Source organism: Heptranchias perlo, chromosome 5 (assembly GCF_035084215.1).
Source record: "Heptranchias perlo isolate sHepPer1 chromosome 5, sHepPer1.hap1, whole genome shotgun sequence".
Classification (NCBI taxonomy): Eukaryota; Metazoa; Chordata; class Chondrichthyes; order Hexanchiformes; family Hexanchidae; genus Heptranchias; species Heptranchias perlo.
In genome coordinates this window covers 111,827,722-111,854,490 of record NC_090329.1, presented here as the reverse complement: position 1 = coordinate 111,854,490, position 26,769 = coordinate 111,827,722, and the positions used below count along the sequence as shown (strand labels likewise).

The following is a 26,769-nucleotide window of genomic DNA, read 5'->3' as shown; positions in this document are numbered from 1 at the left end:
CGGTTTGGTGCTGACTCTGGATTTACACTATCAGTGCAAAGCATCACTCGCTTCACACTGATATGATGTGGAGATGCCGGTGAAGGACTGGGGTGGACAAATGTAAGGAGTCTTACAACACCAGGGTTATAGTCCAACAGCTTTATTTGAAATCACAAGCTTTTGGAGCTTTCCTCCTTTGTCAGGTGAGTGTAGGATTCCATAAAGGCACAGCAAATATAGTCTGACTATATATGCTGTGCCTTTATGGAATCCTACACTCACCTGATGAAGGAGGAAAGCTCGGAAAGCTTGTGATTTCAAATAAAGCTGTTGGACTATAACCCTGGTGTTGTAAGACTCCTTACATTTCACACTGATACTAAACTTGCAGTGTAAATTCACCCCTAGGTTTCAATGTAGTCACACAATTGCTTTTCTGTCCGTGATTTGTTTTTTTTCGCATGTACTTTGCACCACAACTGAAGGAAGTTAGATAAGTAAAACATATCAATTCGTTTGCAGGAAACAGTTATGTGCCACTTTTCACCACCATATCGCACATAAATACGGTGATGACTGATTTCGCAATGCAATAAGATATATAGAGACACTGCCAGTATTTGCAAAATATTTTTTTCATAGACAGTGCACCTTGAAATCGTTTTTAATTGAAAAAAAATTGTTGATTTTCTAAAAGTATGTAATTTGCAAGTTTCTTCGTGGAGCCCTTAACACGATAGTTACGGTGTTGCATTTGAACTGTATAAAACCGCAATTTCCTTCGAGAGGTAAACAGTTAAACGCGCAACATTCCCAATTTTCTTAGCCTGAACCTTTTTGTGCAGTAACTGGACTCAGCCTATCCGGCGGTCCCGGATCCGGCTCCTCCCCGGCACCGCAGTCACATGAGCTGCAGCAGGAAGTTTCATTCCCGGTCGCGAGAGCGGGCGAAGGGAGAAAGTGCGCAGGCGGGTCGGTCGGTCGGCTTTCAGTTCCCCTCCTTTTATCCCCCCTGCATTCACGAGGGTTGCCGGCTGTCACTATGCGTTGGCCGGTGCTGTGCGGCGTCGTCCTGCTGTGCTGGAGCGCGAGGTTGTGTGCAGGTACGTTCCATTCCCGGGAGGGGGGAGCGCGAGAAGCGGGCGGGTGGACCGGCGGGCGGGCGGAGCGCGAGAAGCGGGCGGGTGGACCGGCGGGCGGGCGGGGGAGAGCGCGAGAAGCGGGCGGGTGGACCGGCGGGCGGGCGGGCGGGGGAGAGCGCGAGAAGCGGGCGGGAGGGAGGGGGTGGGGTGAACGCGAGCGGCGGGTCCTCGCTCCACCTCAGGCAGCGTTCCCCAGCCAGCGGCCCGAGGCCTATTCGACCGACCGATCCTTCTCACGGAGTCCCTCAAACAGATCTTCCCCCGTTTTGACAAACTTTTCTTCCCCCCCCCCCCCCCCCCCTCTCACTCCCGGTGGGTTCAGTCTGCCTGCGGGGCGCGGGAGGGAGGGGGTGGGAGGGGGTGGGGGGAGGGAGAGCAAACGTTCGTCGCACCGCCCGATCATTCAGAAGAGAGAGAGAGAGAGAGAGTCCCCGTAAGATTTCAGGCCTAAACGACGGCCTCGACTGACATTTTACCTGCGGGAGGCTGTGTGTGTGTTTTAATCTTGTGACTGAACTTTTCCCGAGTGTCGCCGAGACCTCCCGCCGGGGGGGAGGGGGGGGGGTGTCTTTAGATGGTCACCGACATTAATCCGCTGTCAGCGGGTATTTGTAGTCAGGTGTTGACCGGCCTGCTGTCCCAGGATCATCATCCTCCCCGCTGATTCGGAGGGTCCTGCGATGCAGTGACTGTTGCAGGAGGTTGTGAACCTGCCGCCGTCAAAAGGCCCAGTTCGACCATGGGCCCAAAATGGTGGACACGGTAAAAGAAATCAAAGATTTTTTTTTTTTTAGCCCGTTTTTTGTGTCTACTTTCCCCAATCTTGATTACACTTCAAAAGTGCTTAATTGGTTGTGGCGGGCTTTTTGGGACGTCCCGAGACTATGAAGGGCACCGTGTTGTATTAATGCAAGTTCTTTCTTTCTCTTAACATAAGAGATAGGAGTAGGCCACACGGCCCCTCGAGCCTGCTCCGTCATTCAGTACGATCATGGCTGATCTTTGACCTCAACTCCACTTTCCTGCCCGATCCCTGTATCCTTGACTCTCCTAGAGTTCAAAAATCTATCAATCTCAGCCTTGAATATACTCAACTACTGAGCATCCACAGCCCTCCGGGGTAGACAATTCCAAAGATTCACAACCCTCTGAATGAAGAAATTCCTCCTCATCTCAGTCCTAAATGTCTGACCCCCTTATCCTGAGACCGTGTCCTCTAGTTCTAGACTCTCCAGTCAGCGGAATCAGCCTGAGATCTTGGGTAGCATTGACATTTCTACTGGAGCTTTTCATATTGGAATAGTGGGGATAGGCAATAAATGGTGGCCTTGCCAGCACTGCCCATATCCTGACCATGAATATAATACAAAAAAAAGTAGTATTGGGTAGTAGTAATTAGGTAACACTAAACTTGGGTTTAAAACTCTGTGGGAGGAATGACCCTACTGAAATTCCCTGAGATCACTGCTGAGATTCACTTGCGTTCATCACGTTGGTAAGTTCAGTTTCTCCAAAGTTTGTCTGAGATCTAGCTCTTGGTATTTGAACAGAAATGAATGGATGTTAACCATATTGTATTTTTAAAGCACTGATGGTGATGCTCTGGGATTTTATTTCTCTCCCTGCAATTCTGTCCTTCTAGCCTGCAGACCATTCAGCTGAAAGCCGGTTAATTGACCCTTATATCTGTGAAGAGAGGCACGTAAAATAGGCCTGGGATAACTGTTCCTGTAACTTCATCCTCCCACGGTCCATGAAGTCTTAAGTGTCTGATTTTCCTTCCCTCTGCTGATCAGACTCTGATCAGGGATCTTAGAAAGTTGAATACTCAAGCCTACTACGCCATTGCATAGCACACTACTGTTGTGTTTCAGCAGAGATTAACTTTGTGTACTGGGATGGTGTTCTGTTGCTCAGGAAACAACTTGCTTACATTTCATGTTTTAAGTCAAGGGCCAGTTTCAGTGCTGAAGGAAGAGCTGTTGCCTGTGCTAAAGAATACCACCATTATTTGTTCTAATGGTTTTTTGGTAAAGGTCTGCAGGAAAAATCTGAAGTTTTTTAAGCCTCTTAAAATTCTCCTTTCTCCTCATTCCAACCCCCCCCCCCCCCCACCCTGGAATTTAAAAAAATCCTATCTATCATATCTCCAATGTTTTCTTTCAGGATTTAATATATGCAGTATATATATTTAGAGGCTCAGAGGCATGCCAATAATTTGTAGAAGAGATAAAAATAAAGTATACCTGCCTTGGGACAGAGATGAATGAGAATAGAGGCTGCAGCTGCCGAATGGTATCAATTGGAGTTGGGAGCAAAACGGGAAGGCTACTTTCTAATGTTGCTACAGGACAACTATTTGGAGAAATAAACAGACACTCATCTAGGGTGGGAGATTCCAAGCTTTTTGTCTTCATGGACTAAAAAGTGTGTAATGTGAAACTGTGGGAGCAGTGCACAATGTTTAAATAAATGTTCATATTTGTTTGTGTGTCCCTCAAATTGTGAATACTAGCAGACCTTGGTGTTCTGATTTAGGATTTATTTACCACTGAGCACTAAAGCAGCTCCTTTCAAACCAGCAAATAAATATAAGCAGGCTGAGATTCCTGAACATTGTGGGCTAGATTCCTAGGGCTCGGGTTCAACTTGTGGGCCAAAGGCAGCAGTTTAGATGCTCCCAATCTTGGGTGCTACGAAGCGTATAGTCACTAGCATTTTAATAAATTCATTTTATTTTAGGTTCCTGGGCTAGCATAATCTTTTACCTGATTTAGGTAAATTCATCATATAACTTTGGCACTGATTATGCAAACTTAGAAATCAAATACTTTTTTTTGATTTCATGCTTGACTTAATTCTGCTGCATCTTGGCAGCTATGTTCGCATTGCACACCACTTCCTGAGAAGCAGAGATTCCTTAAGGAATCCCGTAGAAGTTGTTGTGGTGCCAGTAATACAATCCAGAAGTACTTTTTCCCATTGAAAATATTGGTCTACTGTTAAATTACTACTTAATGTCTCTCTAAAGAAAGAACAAAAGAACTTGCATTTATATAGCACCTTTCACGACCTCGGGACACCCCAAGGAACTTCACAGCCAGTGAAGTATTTTTGAAGTGTAGTAACTGTTGTAATGTCGATAACATGGCAGCCAATTTGCACATAGCAAGGTCCCATGAACAGCAGTGAGATAATGACCAGATCATCCATTGGCTGAGGGATAAATGTTGGCCAGGACATGGGGAAATTACCCCTGTTCTTTGAAATAGTGTCATGGGATCTTTTAGATCCACTTGAGGGGGCATTTGGGGCCTTGGTTTAATGTCTCATCCCCTAATTAAATCCACATTAATTTGTGTTCAAAGCTATTTCCTACATTAATATAGTTGACTGCACTCTTGTTTTTAGTATTTCAGTACCAAAGTAATATGGTAGATGGCTTTCCAAGTAGCTCTGATTATTTTGTATTAAATCTTAACTTTAGAAACCACTGCATGACATTTAGGACTGACTTACTATTTTTATACATATTTCTAGAGAAATGTGAAGATTTTCAGGACTGTGCTAATTGTACTTCCTCTATGAACCTCACAAGTGCCAACACAAGCTGCGTCTGGCTGATCTGCTCAGGTAAAAGCAATTGTTGTGTTCTATTATAGTATAAGAACCACCAGCAACTATCATGTTTTTGCAGATAGGTGAGTTCTTTAAGTCATGTATTTAGATAAATAGTAGGTTCCTGCAGGAATCACTTATATTGTGCTTTAAATAAATTATACTCTCAGCAAATTTGTCCACTTTGTATTAATTGATTGGTAAGACAAAGTCTAGACATAGACCTTGAGTACAGCTCTTCCAAAAACTTAACAATTTTCTGCCAGAGACTAATTGGGATAATTCCATTGGTATCCCTCTGTAATTTCCAATAAAAACAGATCACCTTTCCAGTTCTAATACAGACCGCATAAAACAATATCCTCTTGCAATTAAGACAGATGAAAACGTCAGAATATTTTGAATTGAAAATATCATAAATTTAAGTTTACTGGAACATAATTTACAACGCAAACTTCTATATTAGACTATACTCAAATTTAGAGGTGCTCAAGCTCTACAGTCCTACAGTCTAGAGACAGGGTTAAAAGAGGGACCTCATGGAGGTAGCTAAATATTAAATGGTGCAGGTAGATAAAGTAAACATTATTTCATCAAAGTATATTTAAATATTTTGAAGGGGAATAATAAGAGATATGGAAGAAAGAAAAGGGGAATGAGAATAGCTCTGAAGCGTTTTGTTACATTTAAAGGTGCTATACGAATGAAAGTTGATGTGGAGCTGGCACAGGTGCAATGGGCTGAATGGCCTCCTCCTGTCCTAGAATTCTTATGAAAGAAATGCTAGTAGGACCAGAGAGCATAAATTTTAAATAAGTGAAAAGTAAATTTAAAAGGTGTTGGAAATAATTTCTTTTCCAAGTGTTTAATTATTTGAATATAATCTATTGGGGGAATGTTGCACAAATAAAAATATTTATAAGTGCTCAAAATTAAGTTGAATGCTTTGCTGGAAAAGTTAGAGTACTAGAGGATGAAGTTCAATGGGCCAAATAGCCTTTTCTCAAATTTAACTTCTTCTGTTGCTGATGGTCCAAAATGAAATTCTTGGTTAAGGCCATCATTTTTTGTATACATTACAGTCTTGGTGCTGGTCTCTGACTTGTTTGCATTGTCAGTATTTGTATAAGTTCAGTGGTTGTTACCATATAGTAGAAAGTTCCATTCTTAGACTATCAAATGAATTTTTATATTCTTATGATCCAGTCTATTATAAATAGTAAAGTTAGAATAGACTGAGTTTCAGAACTTATCGGGGACAAGGCAGCTTGAACGCAGTTCCACATTAGCAGTAGAATAATGTAGTGTTACATGACACAATGCTCATGTTGTGTACAACAGCATATCATCTGAAAATGGGCAACACCACAGGGGATCAGGTGGGGAAATAAGTTTGAAATGTGGATTCTTTTTTAAGCTGTTATCAACTATAAAACCTGCTCACTAATTAGAGTACAATTAAATTCAAATACTTGTCCATTGAGTTAATGTTTAGTGGGGTTATATAGCTTTAAAAATGGGTACATGAGGGACATTTTTTTAAGTCCAAATTTACTTATTGCAGTGATTACATGGAGGATATGTTCCTTGATTTTTGTGGCATTGTAAGTACTACATATCAATTCTGCTCCAAAGAACTACCTACTGATTTGTTTTAAGAGGCACTGCTCTGAAAATTACCAGTTAACATGCAGTCTGGACTTGTGATATATATTTGTATCTTTGTTTTGCTAATGTGGTTACTGGTACATCTTCAGATGGTGTGGTTGGAAGATTTGATAAGTTCAGGGAGTGGAAGTCAATCCTTCATTAGGCCCAACCTGAATAGGTGATGTTTTGTGTCTTTGAATATCTTCTGTCTGGTACCGAAGTCATTTTAGAAATAATGCAAATCATCGTTCAGTCTTTATGGGTCGGGCCGGGGGGGAAAAGAAGGAAGAAAACTGTTAAGTGAAATGGGATCTTTGTGTGTATGTAAAGATATTCTGTACCAGCAACTGCATCACCAAGAGGAGTCTGCTAGAACAAGTCAAACAAAAAACGTGTGGTTTAGCTTAAAAACCACCATTAATTCTAAGAGTACTGCTGAGTTCAGTACGGTGGTGGTATGAATTGAGTAAAAAAAAAGTTTAAAAACATGATTCCAACCTTTTTGGTTGGATGAGGAAATTGAACAATTACTGACTGCAGTAGAATAAATTCAGGGTTAACATGGTACTTTTTCCTTCTCTTTCTGCCTCCCCTTCCACATCATTATTCTCCACTATCCTTATTAATTTACATTCTTCCTCTTGTAACATTCGATCTAGAAGGCAGGCAAGCAACCTAATCTCGGGCCTCTACCTAGTCTGCTCTTGAACCATCTATTGAAAGGTGCAGCTCAACTTCTTTATCTTCCTCTGGGAAAACACTCCTCTAGCAGCCCATATGAGATTGGGAGTTCAGGTGTGGGCCGCCATGCCTTCAAAATCATATTTTCACTTGGTGTTTTTATGCCTTTCTGGTAATTTCCCCAGTCAACATCTTGGATCTTAAAATCACTTTTTCATGCATTTTAAAAGTAGCCGATGGCAAGTGCACCCTGTGCTTTTTAAAAAAATGTTGGATGCCTAATGGTAAAAACTGACTCAAAATAAACTTTTTCTGACCAGGTACAGGACACCAAAATGGCTGTATATAAGCCTGCGGAGGAAGAAAAAGGAACTAGGCATAGTCATACAGTACTCAAGATTACATTACAGAAAGCTTGCTAAATGTGATGGGATGGACTGATTTACGGGTTAGATTAACGATGAACTGAACAAATTGTGCACTTGCCAGCTTCTCTTACGGATCTCTGGGCAAGTGCAGGCTTCTGAATCTTTTTGTTGAAGGTCATGTAAGAATACAGGTTTGATTAGGATGGTTCTCTCAAAGTCAATGTAAGCAACAAACCAGACCTTCATAGTTTCTCCAAGAGTTCAAGAATCCTCCCAAATATTCTGTTTTTAATGCTGCATTAGCCTACCATTTTGAATGGTCCCTTTAACAACTTTTTTTCAATGAGCTTAAATAAAACACCAATATTGTAATTGAAACGTCAAATCCTACAATGTAAACACTTTTCAGAATTTATGAAGTATATTCTTAAACAAGTACTTCGTAGGACCATGGAGTCCAGGGCAGTGGGACTGGTTTTGGATTGCTCGAGCAGAGCCGGCACAGACAAGGTAGGCCTATGCCTTTTATTCTGTGCTGTAAACCATGATTTTAAACTTCATGATAAATAATACCAGAGTATTTACTGTAACATCCTTAATAAAAATGATCCAGTGGAAATGATGTGTATATAATTTGCACTGATGGAGAGAAAATCTTGACCTTTTAATTTCAGTAGCAGGCTGGGGAAGGTTTCATTGAGTGTGAAATCTGAGTGCTGTGCAATATAATTGCCTGTATCATGAGTTACCAATGAAGGGTTAGTCTCATCCTGATAGTGTGCCAGTGTAACCTGTACTGTATGCCAGAGCTTCTCTGCTCTGAACTGTGGTCACTCCATTCTGCCTGTCACCAAGTGTAATTCTGCTCCTGGTTTGGTGCTGGATGTGATGTGTATGAAGTAACCTGCTTACACTGTTGGTCTGCATTCCCAGGAATTCACTAGTGTCACCAGTCACTTAACCTTTTATTTGACGAACAAGGTTTGATGGTTGCAAATGCAGATGTTTTATGTATATTTAAAATGTGCTTTGCACATTCACACTATACTACTGTCTGCTTACTGTGGCCGAGTTGTCTGTTCTCCTGCACCTCCTTTCCCCACAACAAAAAGCAGGGACTAATTTGATAGCTCTTTCAAAGAGCTAACATAGGCATGATTAGTCAAATGGCCTCCTTCTGTGCTTATCATTCTATGAACTTACTTGGATGGGGATATGGGTCCTTGAGGGCATTCTATGTGTAGTTTCTTTGCCTTTGGCTGTGTTTTTCAGATGCCTGATGTGGATCTGATGCAGAGTTCCTATTAGTCATATGACTCCTAATTACATTAGATGAGAAGGCCTGTTCTATGTTTATACAGCAATGCTGGCCTGAAATCAGTGGATGTTTGGACCAGGCAGTAAACTGTTATGCTTATGAATTCAGTGTGTCCTGGTTACTTATAGTTCACAGTTTGGAACCAACTGTAAATTTTCATTTCGACAAGAATGAAACTGAAAGAGGTGGTGAGAGTGGGGTGATGCAGCTAGGGGGACAACACCGTTTGGGGGGGGAAAAAAACTCCTAAGTTGTCTTCAGAAATATTTCCCCTCCGATGTTTCTGCATAACAGCAGCAAAATGTGTAATTGTTTCCTCCACTTCCTCTGGCTCACATTGCTTGACTCGCAGGGGATTCCTGTTACTTCTGTGGAAGCTGGTTCTTCCTGCATTTTGCTTGCCGTCACGATAGTTTGGTTGCTGATGTTAAAACTCTTAAACGCATTTTATTTTATTTTTGATGCAACAGAGATCTCTGGATTTTTTTTTAGTGTAAACAGGAAATTTTTTCCTTTTTTTCTGCCTTTTTATTTTGCTGACTTTTCAACTGAATCATACCGGTATGATTGTTTTCTCCCCTTCCTTCATCACATATCCCAAATCTCCTGGGCCACATAGAACCTCCTGCTGCCTTGAGCTTGATATTTTTTAAGCACCCTGCTGTCTGGTTCATGCCAGTACCCAGATTTGGAACTTGCTATTACTGCCTTGGAACCTTTTTTGGCACCAGCAGTGAAGCCAGAAGTCGCAGTCGCATCCTCATAAAAGGTTCCCACCTTGTGACCACCATTTTAGGTTAAACATTGCCTGGTCTGGTAAAGGGGTGCAGATGCCAGAGACCACTGCCTCAATGATAAAGTGCATTGGATGCATAAAATACCATAAGGATGCCTGCTGCCATTATTGCCATCATGTGAAGGAGGTGTTGCTGCCTCTACCGCATGATGCCTTGAACCAGTTTTCCTAAATGGGTTACCCAGCAGTAGACCTTGTGACTACTTTCTTTGCACAAGAAACTTGGAATGCATTTGGGAGTTATGAACTGATCCAAGTGCTCATGTTGGTCAATATCATGGCACTTTTGTTATAAAAGCATTCCTTTTGGAGTGATCCTCAAGTGAACCTTGTACTTTCTCTCTTTCCTTCCCCCCACACCTGTGCATCTTTTTTCTCCTGCTGCTCCTAATGGAGAGCAGAGACCCTTAATTCCCATTTTTAAAGGGTAGGACAGCTTGGTCTTAACTGGAGACCCAATGGCAGCTTAGAAGACCCATGAAAATATGGTTCTCCGGTTCTCTGGGGGTCAGCTCGCTTGCATTAGACAGAAGTATTGCACACATGCTAACAACAGCACTCTATTAGGAAAACCTCCTTAAAGCAAGTTGAGACGAGATCCAGCGGAGTGTTGGCATTGGGTTACTCTAAACTTCAGATTGAGGCATTTTCTCCAATATCCAGAGATTGAATCAGCTCTGTGCTTTACCTATATTATATCATTAGGTGGGAGAATTGTACTGTCTTTGGGAACAGAATTTTCCCCAATAATGCATAAAGTTTGTCAGTTTGTGGCATTCAGATGCCTTAGCTACAATAACTTCACACTTGGGTTTTTAATCTGCAACTCTGGCATCTTTAAAAAATGTAGCCATATGATCAAAACAAATTCCATCAGTTGTCTCCTTTCTCCACCATTCCTGAAGGCATTGTCTTTGTCCCCCAGGGAATTGTACCTTAACAGTAACCCTCCAGTATGTTACTTCAGTGTTATGAAACAAAGGCAGGGTAGATGGAGTTAAGACTCAGATCAACCATGATCTAATTGAATGGCGGAACAGGCTCGAGGGGCTGAATAGCCTACTCCTGTTTGTATGTTAACATAAACTAACTTAGTACACCAAAGATGTGATCCCATGAGGAACAGAGTCCAAGCTGTATTAGTGGGCTGCACTGGTGTGTGCCATGGAGCCCATATATAAAGTTTGTAGTTCTGCTGAAGGATGAAGATTGCATTAGCTTGGAAGCTGTGCGATATCTGTCCTGGACATACAGGTTACATATTTCTTCCATTTTGCTAGCATTCATGAGTTATACAAAAAATGTGAACAGGAGGATTGAAATTTACCCTGCTGACCAGTTTCTCTTTTCCCTTCGCAAACTGTCATTCTCAGACATCCTGGCATTGAACAGAAACGTGATTTCTGCCACAGCAGAAATATTACGGTCAGAAGTTAGGCTTGGATATATCGATCAGTATGCTTGTTGATTGCCTTGATATTGATAGGTGACAACTGTTAAAACAAGCTTTCCTACCTTTGGTGGAGTTCTTGGTTAGTTCAGGCTAGTTATCCACTAGGATAATCCACCCACATGATTAAAAAGGTCCACTGGTATTCTACTGAGTCAGCTAGCCCTAAATCACATGCTTCTATCATTCTAAATTATCTCCAACATTTGTTTGAAGGTGGTTTTTATATTGTATGATGTCCATGGTTCATTAGAGGATCTCCTTTTGTTCCTTTTTCATGCAAATTATTCAGCAATTTTGATACTGTTCTTCACCAGTTAATGGCAAACTGCATTCATTAGCTGGTGTTTTGACCTGTAGCATTAGTGAACTGCAAGCCCCTATTTGTTGTTGAGCCATAATTGGTTTGGCCTTCTGACTGAGTGGAAATTTATACTCACCCAGAGTTTCTTTAAAAAATGCTTCCCACTGCACAAGCTGGAAATGAATCCTCATTTTGTAGTATGGTTGCTTGTAGAATCCTAAGAAACTAGCCTAGACTAGACTTTCCCTATCACTGTTTTAACAATTGTAAACAATTTTACAACACCAAGTTATAGTCCAGCAATTTTATTTTAAATTCACAAGCTTTCGGAGATTTTCTCCTTCCTCAGGCAAATGTTTCAAGAGCTCCTTGAAGCCTACGCATTTATACATATTGAACAATACGTGGTGTTTACAGACTGCCCCTGCAACTGCCCGTTGCCAAGGCAATCACCGTGTTCAGACAGAGAGGTGTCACCTGCAGAACCCCCGAATACACATTCAACAAAAAAACAAACAGGGAAAAAAAACAGAGAAAAAAAACACAGAGAGAGGCAGAAACATCCGGAAGGCAGAGAGAGCCAGCAAATGACCCATTATATTAAAAATAGATAACATTTGTTCGCTGGTGGGGTAACGTGTAGCGTGACATGAACCCAAGATCCCGGTTGAGGCCGTCCTCATGGGTGCGGAACTTGGCTATCAATTTCTGCTCGACGATTTTGCGTTGTCGTGTGTCTCGAAGGCCGCCTTGGAGTACGCTTACCCGAAGGTCGGTGGATGAATGTCCATGACTGCTGAAGTGTTCCCCGACTGGGAGGGAACCCTCCTGTTTGGCGATTGTTGCGCGGTGTCCGTTCATCCGTTGTCGCAGCGTCTGCATGGTCTCGCCAATGTACCATGCTCTGGGGCATCCTTTCCTGCAACGTATGAGGTAGACAACGTTGGCCGAGTCACAGGAGTATGAACCATGCACCTGGTGGGTGGTGTCATCTCGTGTGATGGTGGTATCTGTGTCGATGATCTGGCATGTCTTGCAGAGGTTACCGTGGCAGGGTTGTGTGGCGTCGTGGACGCTGTTCTCTTGAAAGCTAGGTAGTTTGCTGCGAACGATGGTCTGTTTGAGGTTGGGTGGCTGTTTAAAGGCAAGTAGTGGAGGTGTGGGGATGGCCATAGCGAGGTGTTTGTCCTCATTGATGACATGTTGAAGGCTGCGGAGAACATGGCGTAGTTTCTCCGCTCCGGGGAAGTACTGGAGGAAGTACCACATCATGACTGTTTTAACAGAGGAGCTATCTAATTAAAATAGTTGAGGTAACTTCTCCATTAGAATAGCAGACATTATGCCTTTGGGTAGCATAGTAGTTATATTATTGGGCTAGTAATCCAGAAGCCTGGATTAATAATCCAGAGAATGTGAGTTTAAATCCCGCCATGACAGTTTCAGACTTTGAATTCAGTTTTTTTTAAAAAATCATCTGGAAATAAAAGCTGATATTGGTAAATGTGACCATGAAGCTGTCGGATTGTCGTTAAAAACCCAACTGGTTCACTTTGGAGACAATTTTCGCATCTCAGGGAAAAGTAGATCATTTAAGAGAAACCTGCTGTCCTTACTCAGTTCGGCTTGTACGTGAGTCCAGTCCCACACCAACATGGTCGATTCTTAACTGCTCTCTGAAGTGGTCTAGCAAGCCACTTAGTTGTATTAAATTGTTACAACAACGGTTCAAGTAGAAGGCTCACTACCACCTCAGGATATCTAGCAATGGGCAATAAATGCCAACCTTGCCAGTAATACCCATGTCCTCTGAATTTAAAAAAAAAAATTATAGGTTTTAAAGGCTGTGCGGTGAGGCACTGTCTTTCGTGTGGCTTTGTCCTGTGAAAAAGTTGGCAATTAAAAGGTTCCACAGTAAGTGGAAAATTCAGCTGTGTTTAAATTTCTAGGAATCATAACTGCTATTCTTTCACCCAGATTTCCATGCAATGCTGGTTTAAAAAAAGGTTCTCGTTGGAATAGTTCTAAATTATGTGCTTTAAACTTCTGTGGTTCTATGTATAATTGATAACTTTTTTAATGTGTTCTAGATGCTACTAGTACATGTGTCAATGCAACGTATGCTGTACCAAAGAAATGCTTAGCGGTGAATGAGACTGTGTGTAAAGGTGAGCCATTCAATTCATTAAATGTGTACCTGAATTGTGAGATTTTCTAAAAATGGCTAATTCTGAGGCAACTTTGGTAGCACATTTGCACCAAAATGTAATCTTGGTTGGATTCCTCTCTTACCCAATTTGCTAATTGTATTCCTTTTTATAAAATGGAATGATAAGTAGATTTATAGAAATGCATAAGATAGAAGTGACAATTTAGAAGCAAAATGGAGACTGATGCAATTTTCAAATGAAAGGCAAAGCTTTAAATTGCTTCATTGTGGGGATACTGGTAATTGGTATCCAGCAAAAGGGAGAAAATTTAAAGTATATACTAAGTTTCTTGTAGCGTTAGCTTGAATAGATTACACTACACTAGTAGTCTAATTAAAGACTGGTAAAACAGAATTGCAGCTTTTCATTCCTAAAGATCAGTCCCACCAATACTGCATAAGTAAATTCAAATCTGATTGCTCAACGTTACAGTAATGCTTCAGTCTAACCCTGTGGACATCACAAATCAGGATATTCAAGTTCAGTCACACCTGCTGACTGTGTGCACAAAACTGAATTTAAAAAGTAGCTGTGAAAACAAAATGCTGGAAATATATGGCAGGTTAGTCAGTATCTGTAAAGAGAAAGATAGATTGACATTTTTGGGCGTGCAGCCTTCATTAGAACTAAAAGCTGAGAGATTTAAAAACAATTTGGGATGGTTATCTAATCGTGGGAGGGGGTCTGATACTTGCATGCATATTGCCTATCACTATTTTAATGGAGCTAATCTAATTAAAATAACTGGGATAATGTCTCCATTAGAATAGCAGATAGTATGCCTAACTAAATCTACCTACAGAAGAAACTAATGTTGCACAAATTGCATATAGTTAAGAATATACCAAGGTGAAGCCTCACCACATCCATATGAATTGCGTTGAGACTTCTCAAGCTGTGTTTTCCCAGGTTGATATCCAGTACCTGAATATGTTGATAAATAACCAAGAGTAATCCTTTCAGTCAGAGGTCTGCCCTAAATATTTAACATGCAGTATTGACCAAGCTGAGGGCACCTTGATTTGAAGTGAAACAGTTCGGAGTGTGTTTGCCTTAAACTCTATTTGTGTTTCCAACCTGGAAAATTTGACACAGGCGATTCCTTAAAATGGGTAAACTTTATTCAGTGATAAATAAATTTAATAACCCAATTCTAATTAGGGTATTGTGACCAATATTTTATGGCTCTGTTCCTCTTATTTCAGAGCTGATCAAAGTTTTTTAAAAAATCAGATTCAGAGGTGTTTGACCTTGGCATGCAGGTTAGGAACTGTCGCAGCTGCACGCAGTAGCAGTGTGCAACTCTGGGATGCAACCCTGTTGTAACTTGCTTGGAGGGCAGGTGTTCCTACCTACAGTTACTGGTCCCATCTCGGCAGACTGTTCTTGACACGTGGGGGTCGCTACCAGACACCAGAGAGATTTCTTGCACACAGAACGTCATATGGCTGCTGTGCGAATTAGTCAGTGAAACTAATTACCAGTCAGTGAGATGGTTTTCACTTAAATCCCACTTTTAAATTTTGATTTTAGTTTACTAATTTATGTAAATGCAAAATTTTTGAATTCTGGTTTATACTTGTGTAATATCTTTCCCTACTGCTCAGCCATTTACTTGGCAATTACACTTGTAATGGAATTTAAACATTCTTGATACAAATTAGATCCAACTGGTAAGCTCGCTTATAAATTGCTAATGAAGTTGGGATTAGTGTCAACTGAAAGTGTTCCAAAATATTTTATAACACATACCATGGCATTAAGCTCCATTTGCCTTCACTATAGTGGAAATTTATAAAGCTGGTCTGTAGCACTAAAAAAAAAATCCCTCGTATTAACAGGCCTCTCAACCTTCTTAATGCTTTACATATAGTGCGGTGACAATTGGACCTTGATCAGTTTTTGAGCTGGAACCAATTTTCCTTTCTGGTGAGATGCCTAAAATTGCATCTAGAAATAATCTATTCTGATGTGCTTTCATATTTCAATTCAAACTTTGGGAACCTACCATTCTTGAGTCAGCTCCCAGCATTTATGCTGTTAAATCTGATTTGCATAGCCCTGTGACAGAGTCTGACCCAGTTTAATTTAAAAGCCTGGCTCCTGAAATCCAAGTTAAAAGAACAATACATTGGAATTGGATGATGCAATGGGTTAGACACAGGTCTTTCACCTCTGGGTTCACAACCAGCCTAACTTGTGGGATGAAAGTTTCTTCTGGTTGCTAGTTGTAATTGGATTATGTGAAATGGATTTGGGCAGTCTCAATTCAGTTCTAGTGGACATACAGCATGCCTTTAATTTGACACACATTGACAGTCTCGCTCAAGAGAGACTACAAGGTGGCTGGTGTGTGAAAAGTCGGGGGGGGGGGGGGGGCGGGGAGAATTGCCACACTTGTGTAGGGTGTTCCTCCTGAGGAGGTCTGAGTCACATTGGGGAAGAGTAAAAGGAGCTCTACTCTGCATCCAGGAATCTGCCATCAGTGATCTGGCTCCTTGCATTAACACTAAATCTACCTACTTAATTCAGGTGACAGCATCATAGACCTTTTTTTTTAATGGGTCTATGATTCTGCTGCCTGGAAAAGGGTGCTGAATTGAACTATGTAAACTTGGAGAGACTGATCATGGTTGCCACTCTCCCAGAATCCAATCTAAGTGTACATCAGCGTTGGAGGCTTAATATTGGCTAAAGCATAATCGGTCCAAATTTGTGTTCAAGGTTTTAAAAAAAAAAGAGAAGCTTGGAACGTAACCATCTTCCTTGATATTCTGTATCTAGAGATTCCTTACTACACCCGTCAAACTGTCAATAACCTGCACCTTGCCATCAATGCAGTGTAGATGTTCATACAAGAATTACAGCATTCAAAATCTTGGGTTTTATCATTAAACCCCAGATGATCTTTTTAAAACTGCTTGCATTATTCTTGTTTTAAGTGGCAAACCTCAAACCCAAACTGCAGGAAACCTCTTGACTCTAGTGAGTCTGTTAAAGTTTAGATTTATGTGTAATGCAATTCTTGAGGTTTGCAAAATAATCTTGCATGATGTAAATGTGGTGACTGTTTTATGGTATATATACTCTTGTGTACTAAAAAGCTTTAGCATCCATCTCTTGGATTTGTAAAGTCAATAACTCTTGCACTTCAGTAAAGGATTGCAACTATCAGTTTCTCTAGTTGTAGAAATTCTAGTGCAGAAGACATCTAACCCACTGCCAGCTCCCCCATTGCAGCTATCTGTTGTAATCCCATTTCCCTGGTCTTTGTGTTCCATAATGTGGAACTGTTCTGTTGGTTCCCCCTTCTCACCCCACCCTTTTCTGCTTTAGTGCCTACCATTCTAGATTTTCTTTTTTTGTTGTCATACCAATATCCTCTCATCCTTGGTGGTATTTGAATGAATTAATGGTGTACTTTTTTTCCATGGCTCCAATATTTTTATAATGGAATATCCAAAACTCCATACAGCACTCCAGTTGTGGCCCAACCAATGACTTTAGATTAATCACTTTTGAATTCAGTGCCCCATTCCAATTAATTTGCCATTTCAATATCTTTTTTTCACCTGATATCCTGTTTTTAAAGAACTGTGTGCACTTTTGGGCATCTATTTCATTGAACGTTTACTGCGTAGACTCTATTTCCATTCTCTTTTTTTCTCAAATATATTTCTGATTTATCTATGTTGAATTGCATTTATGACCTATCTATCCACTCCCCTCATGACTGTTGTCCTTTCCTGCATTCTCTGCCACTTTGCTATGTCCCCAAATCAGAGAAATGTCCATTTGCTCCTGCACTCCTTTCTGTTCCTTAGCACCCCTCTATCCAAGTTGCTGCTTTACCTTTTAATACTACAGATCTTAATCTTTGAGATTAAGTAGTAAGCAATTTTTAAAAGTACATTTTGACCTTTTGGATGGTTTGCTAGATAAAGTTGCAAGTCCTGTTAACCACATCTCTTGAGATCTGGGGAAAGAAAGACTGATGTACACAAGCTGTGATGAGTTTGCCTTCAGATTGGAAACAGGATTTTAAAAGTCAATTTTTAACAACTATGAAAATCTCCGGATACTCTAGCTTTACATTGTGTAAATGCGACTTGTACTGTGTGATGCAATCTGTTGAGGACTTACCTGGTACAAGTTGTGTTGGCTACTTTAAATGCTTTTCTTGCTGTTCTTGTCCTTTAGTCCCTGCAAATGCAACTACAGAGCCAACTCCTGCTTCAACTACCAATTCTTCAAACTCTTCCACTTCAGGTAATAGAAGAATCTGATCTTTCATCAATCCTAGGATACTGTAGCTTTAAATTCTGTAAGTGCAACTTGTACTGTATGAGGCAATCTGTTGAGGATGTACCTGGTGCAAGTTCTGTTGGCTACTTTTAAATGCTTTTCATGACGTTCTTGTCCTTCAGCCCCTGCAAAGTCAACTGCAGTTCCAACCTCTGCTTCAGCTACCAATTCTTCAAACTCTTCCACTTCAGGTAATAGAAGAATCTGATGGGTAACTGTGGTCCTTCACATTACTATAGAAGTATTTATTTGGGTGTTTGCTTTTTGGTGGGAATGGATGGATGGAGGGAGACAGAAAAGTAAGATCTCTGTGGTGGATGTGGAAACTAACTTCTGAGCCAAGAAGGTCAGCAATACTCCAAGGTCTTATTAATTAGCCAAGTAACCCTGGCTTATTGATGGGATCTGGAAGGATAAACCCATATTCTGGTCCTGAGATTCTTCCCACTCTGGTTCAGATAATACTGCAAGACAGTACCTTGACTGGTAGGATGGCTAGAGAGAGTGGGCACTCCATGTAGAGCAAACTAAAGCTCTGTGAATTTCAGCAGTATGGTATATTAACTTTGAGTATGATTCTGTCATACCTGGTTGACCAAAAAAAATTGGTAATTCAACTGACCCAGTGGAATTAAAAACCCATTGGGTACCTAATGTAATGGTAATCTTTCCTGGGAACTACCTGACAAAAATAGTACTACTGTCCAAAAAGTCACATTTTATCAGTCAGTGAGGGTATGCATGTAATTGGCATCAGTCCAAGTATCTTGATTTATCTACACTACCATTCTGCTCACTGAAGAACATCAGATTACAATTTCACCTAAGGGGTAAGAGAAATATATTTTTAAAACTCTTATGCTTAAGAGCTTGTTTGCTGTGCCTCACTGGAGTTTTTATGTTCAAGATAAGATCTAGCAGTTGAAATTAGGCAGACTGTATCTAGCTTTTTGATGGGGATGATTCAGAGTAACAAATGAGAAGTTGATGAGACCAGTGATGCTAACACTTTGCCAGATGGAGCACTTAGAAAACCAACGAGACCAGTGTGGCTCTATAGAAACTTGGCAGAGTGATGTTCTTGTGCCAAAACTCGGATCAAGTCCAGTTCAAGTGTGAAGAAAAGCACTTTAATTATCTGACCTGGACATTCCTGATAGTCAGTGGGTAAATGAGCCAACAAAGATCAGGAAGGAAAAGCAAAAAACTGCAGACTGGAAATCAAACAAAAGCCAAAAATGCTGGAAACACACAGGCTAGGCGACATCTGTGGAGCAAACAGATTAGAAGTTTTGGGTATGGTGTTCCTCAGAACTAGAAAATATTACAGATGTACCCTTTTTTAAAAAAAAAAGGAACAGAATAAGGATATTGGGAAAAAAAGCCCCTCCCGCAGCAAATGCAGAATGATCTGCATAGTGCTGAAGTGGCAAGTAGGAGGCAGTTAAATTAGCATGAGACAATAGGAGGCATAATCAGAGAAATCAAGGATTTTTTCTTTAAAATGAGACAGGATATGGGTGAATAGGTAAAGGGGTGGTGAATAAGCAGGTAGAAAAGGAAGCATGAAAAGTTGAGCAGAAGAAAGCAGGTCAATATCAAGGGTGCAGAGTACCTTGCCAGTACAGATACCAAGCACCACCAATTCCTAGGAAAGGCTGGCAACCCATCCCACATTGCCAGCACTTGCTGCCAGAGAAAACGAGCTATAGTTAAGGTCTGAAGTCGTTAAAGTCAATATTTAGGCCAGAGAGCTGCATGATGCCTAACAAAGATAAGGTGCTGTTCCTTGAGCCTGAGTTGAGTGAGCTTCATTGGACCAGTGTAGAAGACCAAGGATAGAAGTTGGAGTGGAACAGAGAATTTAAGTGGTAAGTGACCAGGAGCTCAGGGTTGCACATGTGGACAGAAGAGGTGTTCAGCAAAGTCGTCACTGAGGTAGAGGAAACTGCAATGTGAGCAACAAATACTAGGTTAGAGAAAGAGATGATGAGGGGAGCCAAGGGCAGAAGCACAGGAACTGGTATGGTCTTGGACTCCTTTAGCTGTTCACTCACTGTCTCATGTTTTTTATTTAATTTCTCTGTTTCCTCCTAATAGCATTTTGCCCATTTAACCATCACCTGTTTTCCATTTAAACACTTATAGGTTATTCTGTTTCTTGTGTGTGGTTTTTTTTTCCTTTCCCTATGTCGTTTTTTAAATGCTGTCCACCTATAATATTTTCTAGTTCTAAAGGAAAAATTTGCAGGGCTATGGGGAAAGAGTAGGGGGGTGGGACTTACTGGATAGCTTTCAAAGCGCCAGCATAGGCATGATGGGCCAAATGGCTGCCTGCGCTGTATTATTCTGATTCTATGGTATGTTAAGTTGCTAGGCATTGATACCATGAAGCAGTAACATAATAGGCTCAAGTTGCATTGTTTTGATTTTGGTTATTGCCCAATACAGATTCTGCATTTTTTTAAAAACATAGGTGTTGTCATTAGCAACTGCTGCTCGAGTACATAACCAGAATCAGAATGCTGCCACATGTTCTGGCCAACTGTTAAAATCTGATCCTACTGTGACACATTTAGAAATTGTTTTGAACTGACAGTTGTGACGATGAAATGGTGTATAATTTCTTTTGTTTTGTTAACTTCTGTTACGATTTGCCTGCATAGCTCCTTCCACTGCAGCTAGCACTATGGTTACTCTGATGCCCAATACCACCAGCCTTACCACAACAGCAGGTAAATGTGAAACCACGTTGCATGTTCTCAAAATAACTTTTGTTTGGAAGTAGAAATATAGTATCTCCAACAATGTCCCTATGTATTTAGACTGGAACAACTAGTACCAAAGGAAACCTATTCTACAAGGCCTTGGATTATTGCATATAAAAATTAGAGGGCATAATGGTGTTAGAACTCAATGAATCTGTGGGGATGGTCAGAATCTCGCAGCCATGTGTAACAACCTTGGTGAATAATCAAGACAAAAATTGATACCAAGCCAAAGGGGGAGATAAAAGTGCCCAAAACTGGGCACTGTTTGAACTGCATCCTAACGAATGCTTTTGTTTACAACTTTAATCAACTTATCTGCCTACTTTTTTTATTAAAAAGTACTGAAACCCCAAATCTCACTACACTGTTTTCTGACCTTTAACGAACTTCCTATCCACGTTGCCACCTTCCTTTTCATATTGTGTGCCTTAATTTTATCAATAAGCTTCTAGTGCAGTGCACTTTGAAAATGCATATACCCAACCTCCACTGTATTTTCTTTATCAATTTTGTCAAAAAAAAAACGATTACAGTTGATGCTGGTAGTCCATGATCAACTCGTTTCTTTATAAGTGAGTAATTTTATCCTGTGTAATACCATTTAGAAGCTTATCCACTACTGATGCTAGGCTGACTGGTCTATAGTTACCTGGTCTATCCTTTTCCTTTGCAGAGGTGTTGGTAATCATCCAGTCCACTGGCACAACTTTTGTCCAAGCATGTTTGAAAGATTGTGATCAGTACCTCTGCCAGCTCCTCCTTGACTTCCCTGAGCATTCTAAGATGCCTACCATCAGAGACTTTTTCCACTGAGTTCCTCCAATTGGTTTCGAGTACTACTTTGTTGTCTATAGTTATCCGAACTCCTTCACCACCTCCGCTTGTATCCTTTCGTTCCCATTACCACGCACCTCAGTGAAAACTGAGGCACAGTACTAATTTTGTATCTCTATCACTCCTTTGTCTCATTACGATTCCTAGCTCATTTCTAATCAGCCCTTCACTTTCTTAAAATATTTCAATTTTTGTATTTAGAAATCATTTTCTGTTTGCCCTGTTGCAGTGTATGAAAATGACGGCCAGGAAAAGACCAACTGGTCTATCTATCTAGCCTGACCCAAATAGTTGTGATGCCTTGTGCATCACAATATAGACACACTCAACTCACCTGGAGCCATGTAATCTCCTGCCAAAAGTGACAAACTGGATAAAGACCCAGGCCATTGAGGGGGGGGGGGGGGAGAGAAGCTGGAAAATACCTCACCCACCCCTTTTAGGTGATCAAAACTAATCTAAGAGATCACTGACCCTTATTTATGATACTGCCAATCGTCCTTCATATTCACTCTTGGCTTTTGTAACTTTCATTTTTGCTTCTTCCTGTAGATTTTTTTTATATAATTGGCATGATTTTCTTATTTGTTTATCTTTGACTTTCTCCTTTTTTCAATTTTGATATTGAACCAGCCTCAGCCCATGTGCTACTGAAACACTCATCCACGAGGGTTTCTCAGACTTGACTCTGCTAATTCTCTTCTAGCCAACTTCCAATCTTCCTCTTCTATAAACTTGAGCTCATCCAAAACTGCCCGTATCCTATCCTGCACCAAGTTCCACTCATCAATCACTTCTTGCTGACCTACATTGTTTCCCCGACCCCCAAAGCCTCACTTAAAAGTCTCATCTTTGTGTTTAAATCCCTTCATGGCTTTGCCCCTCCTTAGTTCCAACAATCCAGCCCTGCAACGTCCTCCATCTCCCTCCCCTGAATCCCTCTGACTTTGGCTTCTTGTGCATCACCCCACCCTGCACCTCACTATTGGTGGCTGCGCCTTCAGCTGCATAGGCCCCATTCTCTCAAATTCACTCCCTAAACCCCTCCACCTTGCCACCTTTAAGATTCTCCTTAAAAACCACCTCTTCGACCAAGCTTTTGCTCACTGTCCTAATATCGCCTCCTTTTGGCTCGGCATTCATTTTTTCTTTGTGTCTCTGAAGTACCTTGGGATGTTTATTTCTACGTTAAAGATGCTATATAAATGCAAGTTGTTGTAATAGTTAGTCAATAATATCCTTGATGTTCCCTTACCCTTGCATTACCTACTTGTCCAATTTATTTCCTCAAAGTAGAGCAAGCAATGTTGCTTTCCTTGTTGAACCAAAAACATGGGCACATTGTAGAATTTCATCTCCACCCCCCCCCCCACCCGCCCTTGCTTTTGTTACTTTTACCCCAGTCTATCTTTACATAATCACCCATTATTATGATTATTATTTCTGGATTGTTCTCCAATTTGTTTGTATGTGTGTGTCTCTCTCTCTCTCTCTCTCTCTCTCGTTTCCATAATAGATATAGTTCCCTTATTAACTCTAACCCAAAACACATTTTTCACACTCCCCTATATGATTGTTCTAGTACTGTAGTGGAATCTTTATTGCTACCCCACCTACTTCCAGTTACTTGGTCTCTAGGGAACCTGTTGGCCCCTTGTGTTTCTCTGGTTGTTAGGACATGCATGAGGTCAACTCTGGGTCCTCCTCTATTCAGCCCTTTAAATTAGACTGCATAATGACTGTGTGCTGAATGGACGACTCATACCGTAAATAGTTTTCAATTGTACACGTGTGCAGAATTGGGTTTTATCCTAATGTGTATATTCTGTTTGCTACAGGTACAACTAATGGGACAACTCTAGCACCACCTCCACCACATAAGAACTCTACATTTGATGCAGCAAGTTTCATTGGGGGAATTGTGCTTGTGCTTGGATTGCAAGCTGTAATCTTTTTTGCTGTCAAGTTCTGCAAAACCAAGGATAGGAACTACCACACGCTCTAAGCACCTTACTGTTGGACCACAGTGTCTTGGCCGTTGCTTACATTGTTGGTCTGCTGTGTAGGTTTAAGTTTCAGGAGATAACACGCCACTCTTTAGAATTAGCCATATCTTAATGGTGTACATGGTTTAACTTTTTTTGATTTGGTTTTGACTTGCCATCATTTGTTGAACAGGGCTGTAACCTTCAATAGACCCAAACTTAATTTAGTACTGGGCACATGATTTTATTTGGGGGAGGGAAAACAGCCATGCCTTAAATAGATGTGGCCTTATTTCAGCTAAATTTTTGTCCTTGAAAAATGGGCCTCCTTCAAACAAACTACAGCATTCTATATTGATGGAAGTATTTTCTGTTTAGATTTTTAAGTGTTAAAAGGGTTGATTTGTAATCTAGAGCTGCCAACTGGACTGATTGCTGGGATAAATTACAATATGTAATTTTTAGTGGAGCACCGTAATTTTTTTGCCTCGTGCATCAGCAACATGTTATAGTATTGTACATCGGACACAATGTAATGGCCTCATTATGAACGTTAATGAAGTTCTAATCTGAATTTATATTTTTGGATTGTTTGCACTAGATCCAGACTTTTGTTGGCCACTTTAAGTTTACATGCTCCAAATTAACGCGCTCCACTTTCGGTACAGTATATGTGATCATGGTTATGTGCCATGCATGAATGGGTTGAAAATTTGAAAGCATGTTACAGCTTTTATTTAAAGTTCACTATTGGTGATTTGGAGGTTTAATTTGGTTCTAGTATTCCCCTAGCTGTTGGCTCTTGTGAAATACTGCATGTTATGGTACTTTAAAGATTTCTGCTTTGTTGTGAATAGTATCTGCATTCTATTTACTTGTTTGTGTGAAATGGAAGGAATGAGCAGATATATAAGCAGAAGGATTTTTTTTCCCTCTTTAAGCAGTTGTCATTAAAGTTGGTAGCTCTTACAATGACCTTAATGTGAAGAATTTAGCAACTTGGCTTGAAATTGTTCTGTTGTGTGAAGATTGGAAGACAATCATTTCAGATTAAATTTTTAAATCTTGGAAGTGTAGTATAATATTGCTGTTTAATTCTGGGGGTTGGTCAAATGCTTTGATATCTTGTAAATGATTTGATCAGTTGTGTACAGTAACTTCACAGTAATTACTTTCAGGTTGGAGCAGGTAAGCTCTTGTATGTCTTGGAGATGGAAGTAATTGAAGCTTGAATGGTAACCAGGAAAGTTAGTGTTAGGAAAAAGTGGTGGTGTACAAAATTATTGGCCTGAGGCAGATGATTTGAATATGGGCAAACTGATTACCCAGATTTTTCATTTGGTGACCAGTGGGATGTTTTTCTTTTGAATCGCAGGATATACTCTGGTCTGACCGACTCCTATACCTCTCCTCCCACCTTCCCCCCCCCCCCCCCCCCCCCCCGCCCTTTTTTGTATGCATAAACTGCAGCTTTTCATAAATTTGCAAAGCAGCCACAAAAGCTACGAGAAAATCGTGCCCCAGCAGCATATATTTCAAGCAGAGTGACTAACCTGGTTTCCCAGATCAAAATTTGGCAAAACCTGACATTCTGAAAATACCACAATCTCCCTCTTGTCTATCCTTTCTCTCCCCCCCCCTCCCCCCCCAACCCCGCACACACCATTCACTTCTCACTAGTAATATGGAAATTTCACTTGTTATGTTTTTTATAGCAGGGGTACTGCTCAATTGGTCACCAATATTTAAAGGCTTTGGGTAACCAGAGAAGTTTCTGAAAGCTTCAGACAGCAGTGCTAGCTAAATTCAACATTTTTTACATGACAGGTTGTGTTTTTGTAACTTGTGGAATTTTTTTAAAAAAAACAAATCTGCTTGAAAAACCAAACTGATCTTGTAATATCCAATCTAATGCCCTTCAAGTGTTCTAACTTGTCTTTTTTTAATGCATTATGCTTGTCCTGTTGCCGCACTTGCAGTTTTTTGTTTGTCATCTGAAACCAAAGGGACTGTCTGTCATTTTGTTCTTTGTGCAACTGTGTACACCTTTAGCAGCTTTATTACATTAAATTACGACTGAAAGCTTTAGTCAGACTGCAGCATATATGTGAACTTAGGTATACCAAAAGACTAAATTGCATTCAGCTGTGAGGGGCCTTGTTGGTGATCCATGTTGCTTTTTCACCTGCTTTAATGTATTGCACTGAAATGTGCACAGCACCCACACACATGCCCTGTACAGTACTTTGTAGTCATATCTGCAGATTGTATTACTGTTCTCTAGATTCAGGTGCTGAAGCTTTGCACTAAGTCTAGGCTGTGCAATTAAGAATCAAATTCAGGTTAAAGTGCCTTAAAGGATAACTTGCAAGCCATTGACTTGAAGTATGGCCAAAAAATGTAATTGGAGGGCAGGGGGGAGATGAGGAAACAGGTGTTAATTTTATAAAATGTTTTGAAGTGCTTTGTTCAGAACTCTGCTGCCTTCACTTGCCAAAGTGTAATGTAATGTGTAAAAGCTGAAGTTTTTTTTGGATGCCTGCTTTACCTGTAACATTGTGAAGTGTTTTTACACCCCACAATATCTCATTGAGAACAGAATGTGTAACCATACCAACCAATAAATTTTATGTTTTACTTGTTTGTGTGTTTCTGGAGTGTTTTTATTTAACACATTTATGTCTTCAGTTATGAGAAGTAGAGCTAGCTCAGTGAGTAAATGCAGTGAACACTGACCCACATAGCAAGGTCCAAACTCTGCTGCTCATGGTGGGGCTACAGGTATCATAGAATGGTTACAGCACAGAAGGAGGCCATTCGTCTCAGGCTGACTCTTGTAAGAGCGATCCAGTTAGTCCCGTTCTTTCCTCGTAGCCCTGCAATTTTTTTCCCTTCAAGTATTTATCCAATTCCTTTTTGAAAGCCATGATTGAACATGCTTCCACCACCCTTTCAGGCAATGCATTCCAAATCATAACTACTTGCTGCATAAAACAAAAAAGTTTTTCCTTGTGTCACCTTTGGTTCTTTTGCCAATCCATCTTAAATCTGTGTCCTCTGGTTCTCAACCCTTCTGCCAATGGGAACAATTTCTCTTTAATTACTTTATCTAAACCCTTCATGATTTTGAAAACTTTTATCAAATAGCCTCTTAACCTTCTCTGCTCTTAAAAACAACTCCAGTCTATCCATGTAACTGAAGTCCTTCATCCCTTGAACCATTCTAGTAAATCATTTCTGCACCCTCTCTAAGGCTTTCATAAAAGTTCAACACAACTTCCTTTTGTACTCTATGCTGCTATTTATAAAGCCCAGGATCCTATATACTTTTTTAACTGCTTCCTCAACCTATCCT

General features: G+C 40.6%; 1 protein-coding gene across 2 annotated transcripts; it reads left to right on the top strand.

Annotated features, from left to right (window-relative positions):
- The first annotated feature begins 875 nt into the window (after positions 1-875).
- On the top strand, positions 876-26,057 carry cd164 (CD164 molecule, sialomucin). 2 transcript variants are annotated; one of them, XM_067985020.1, is made up of 7 exons: positions 876-1,085; positions 4,665-4,757; positions 13,400-13,477; positions 17,720-17,788; positions 17,947-18,015; positions 20,491-20,559; positions 23,268-26,057. In XM_067985020.1, exons 1-7 carry the CDS (start codon positions 1,025-1,027, stop codon positions 23,432-23,434), a joined length of 606 nt encoding a protein of 201 aa, XP_067841121.1. In that variant the 5' UTR covers positions 876-1,024; the 3' UTR covers positions 23,435-26,057. The 2 variants fall into 2 exon arrangements, with proteins under 2 accessions (XP_067841121.1, XP_067841120.1); XM_067985019.1 differs by lacking the exon at positions 876-1,085 and adding an exon at positions 1,713-2,619.
- Positions 26,058-26,769: the final 712 nt, after the last annotated feature.

What these genes read in the sequence shown, in the direction of transcription:
- cd164 (XM_067985020.1), top strand. Translation starts at nt 1,025, where the DNA reads ATGCGTTGGCCGGTGCTGTGCGGCGTCGTCCTGCTGTGCTGGAGCGCG. An exon ending in GAGCGCGAGGTTGTGTGCAG is followed by an intron (nt 1,086 to 4,664) that starts GTACGTTCCATT and finishes ACATATTTCTAG; the next exon opens with AGAAATGTGAAGATTTTCAG. An exon ending in CAGCCTTACCACAACAGCAG is followed by an intron (nt 20,560 to 23,267) that starts GTAAATGTGAAA and finishes TGTTTGCTACAG; the next exon opens with GTACAACTAATGGGACAACT.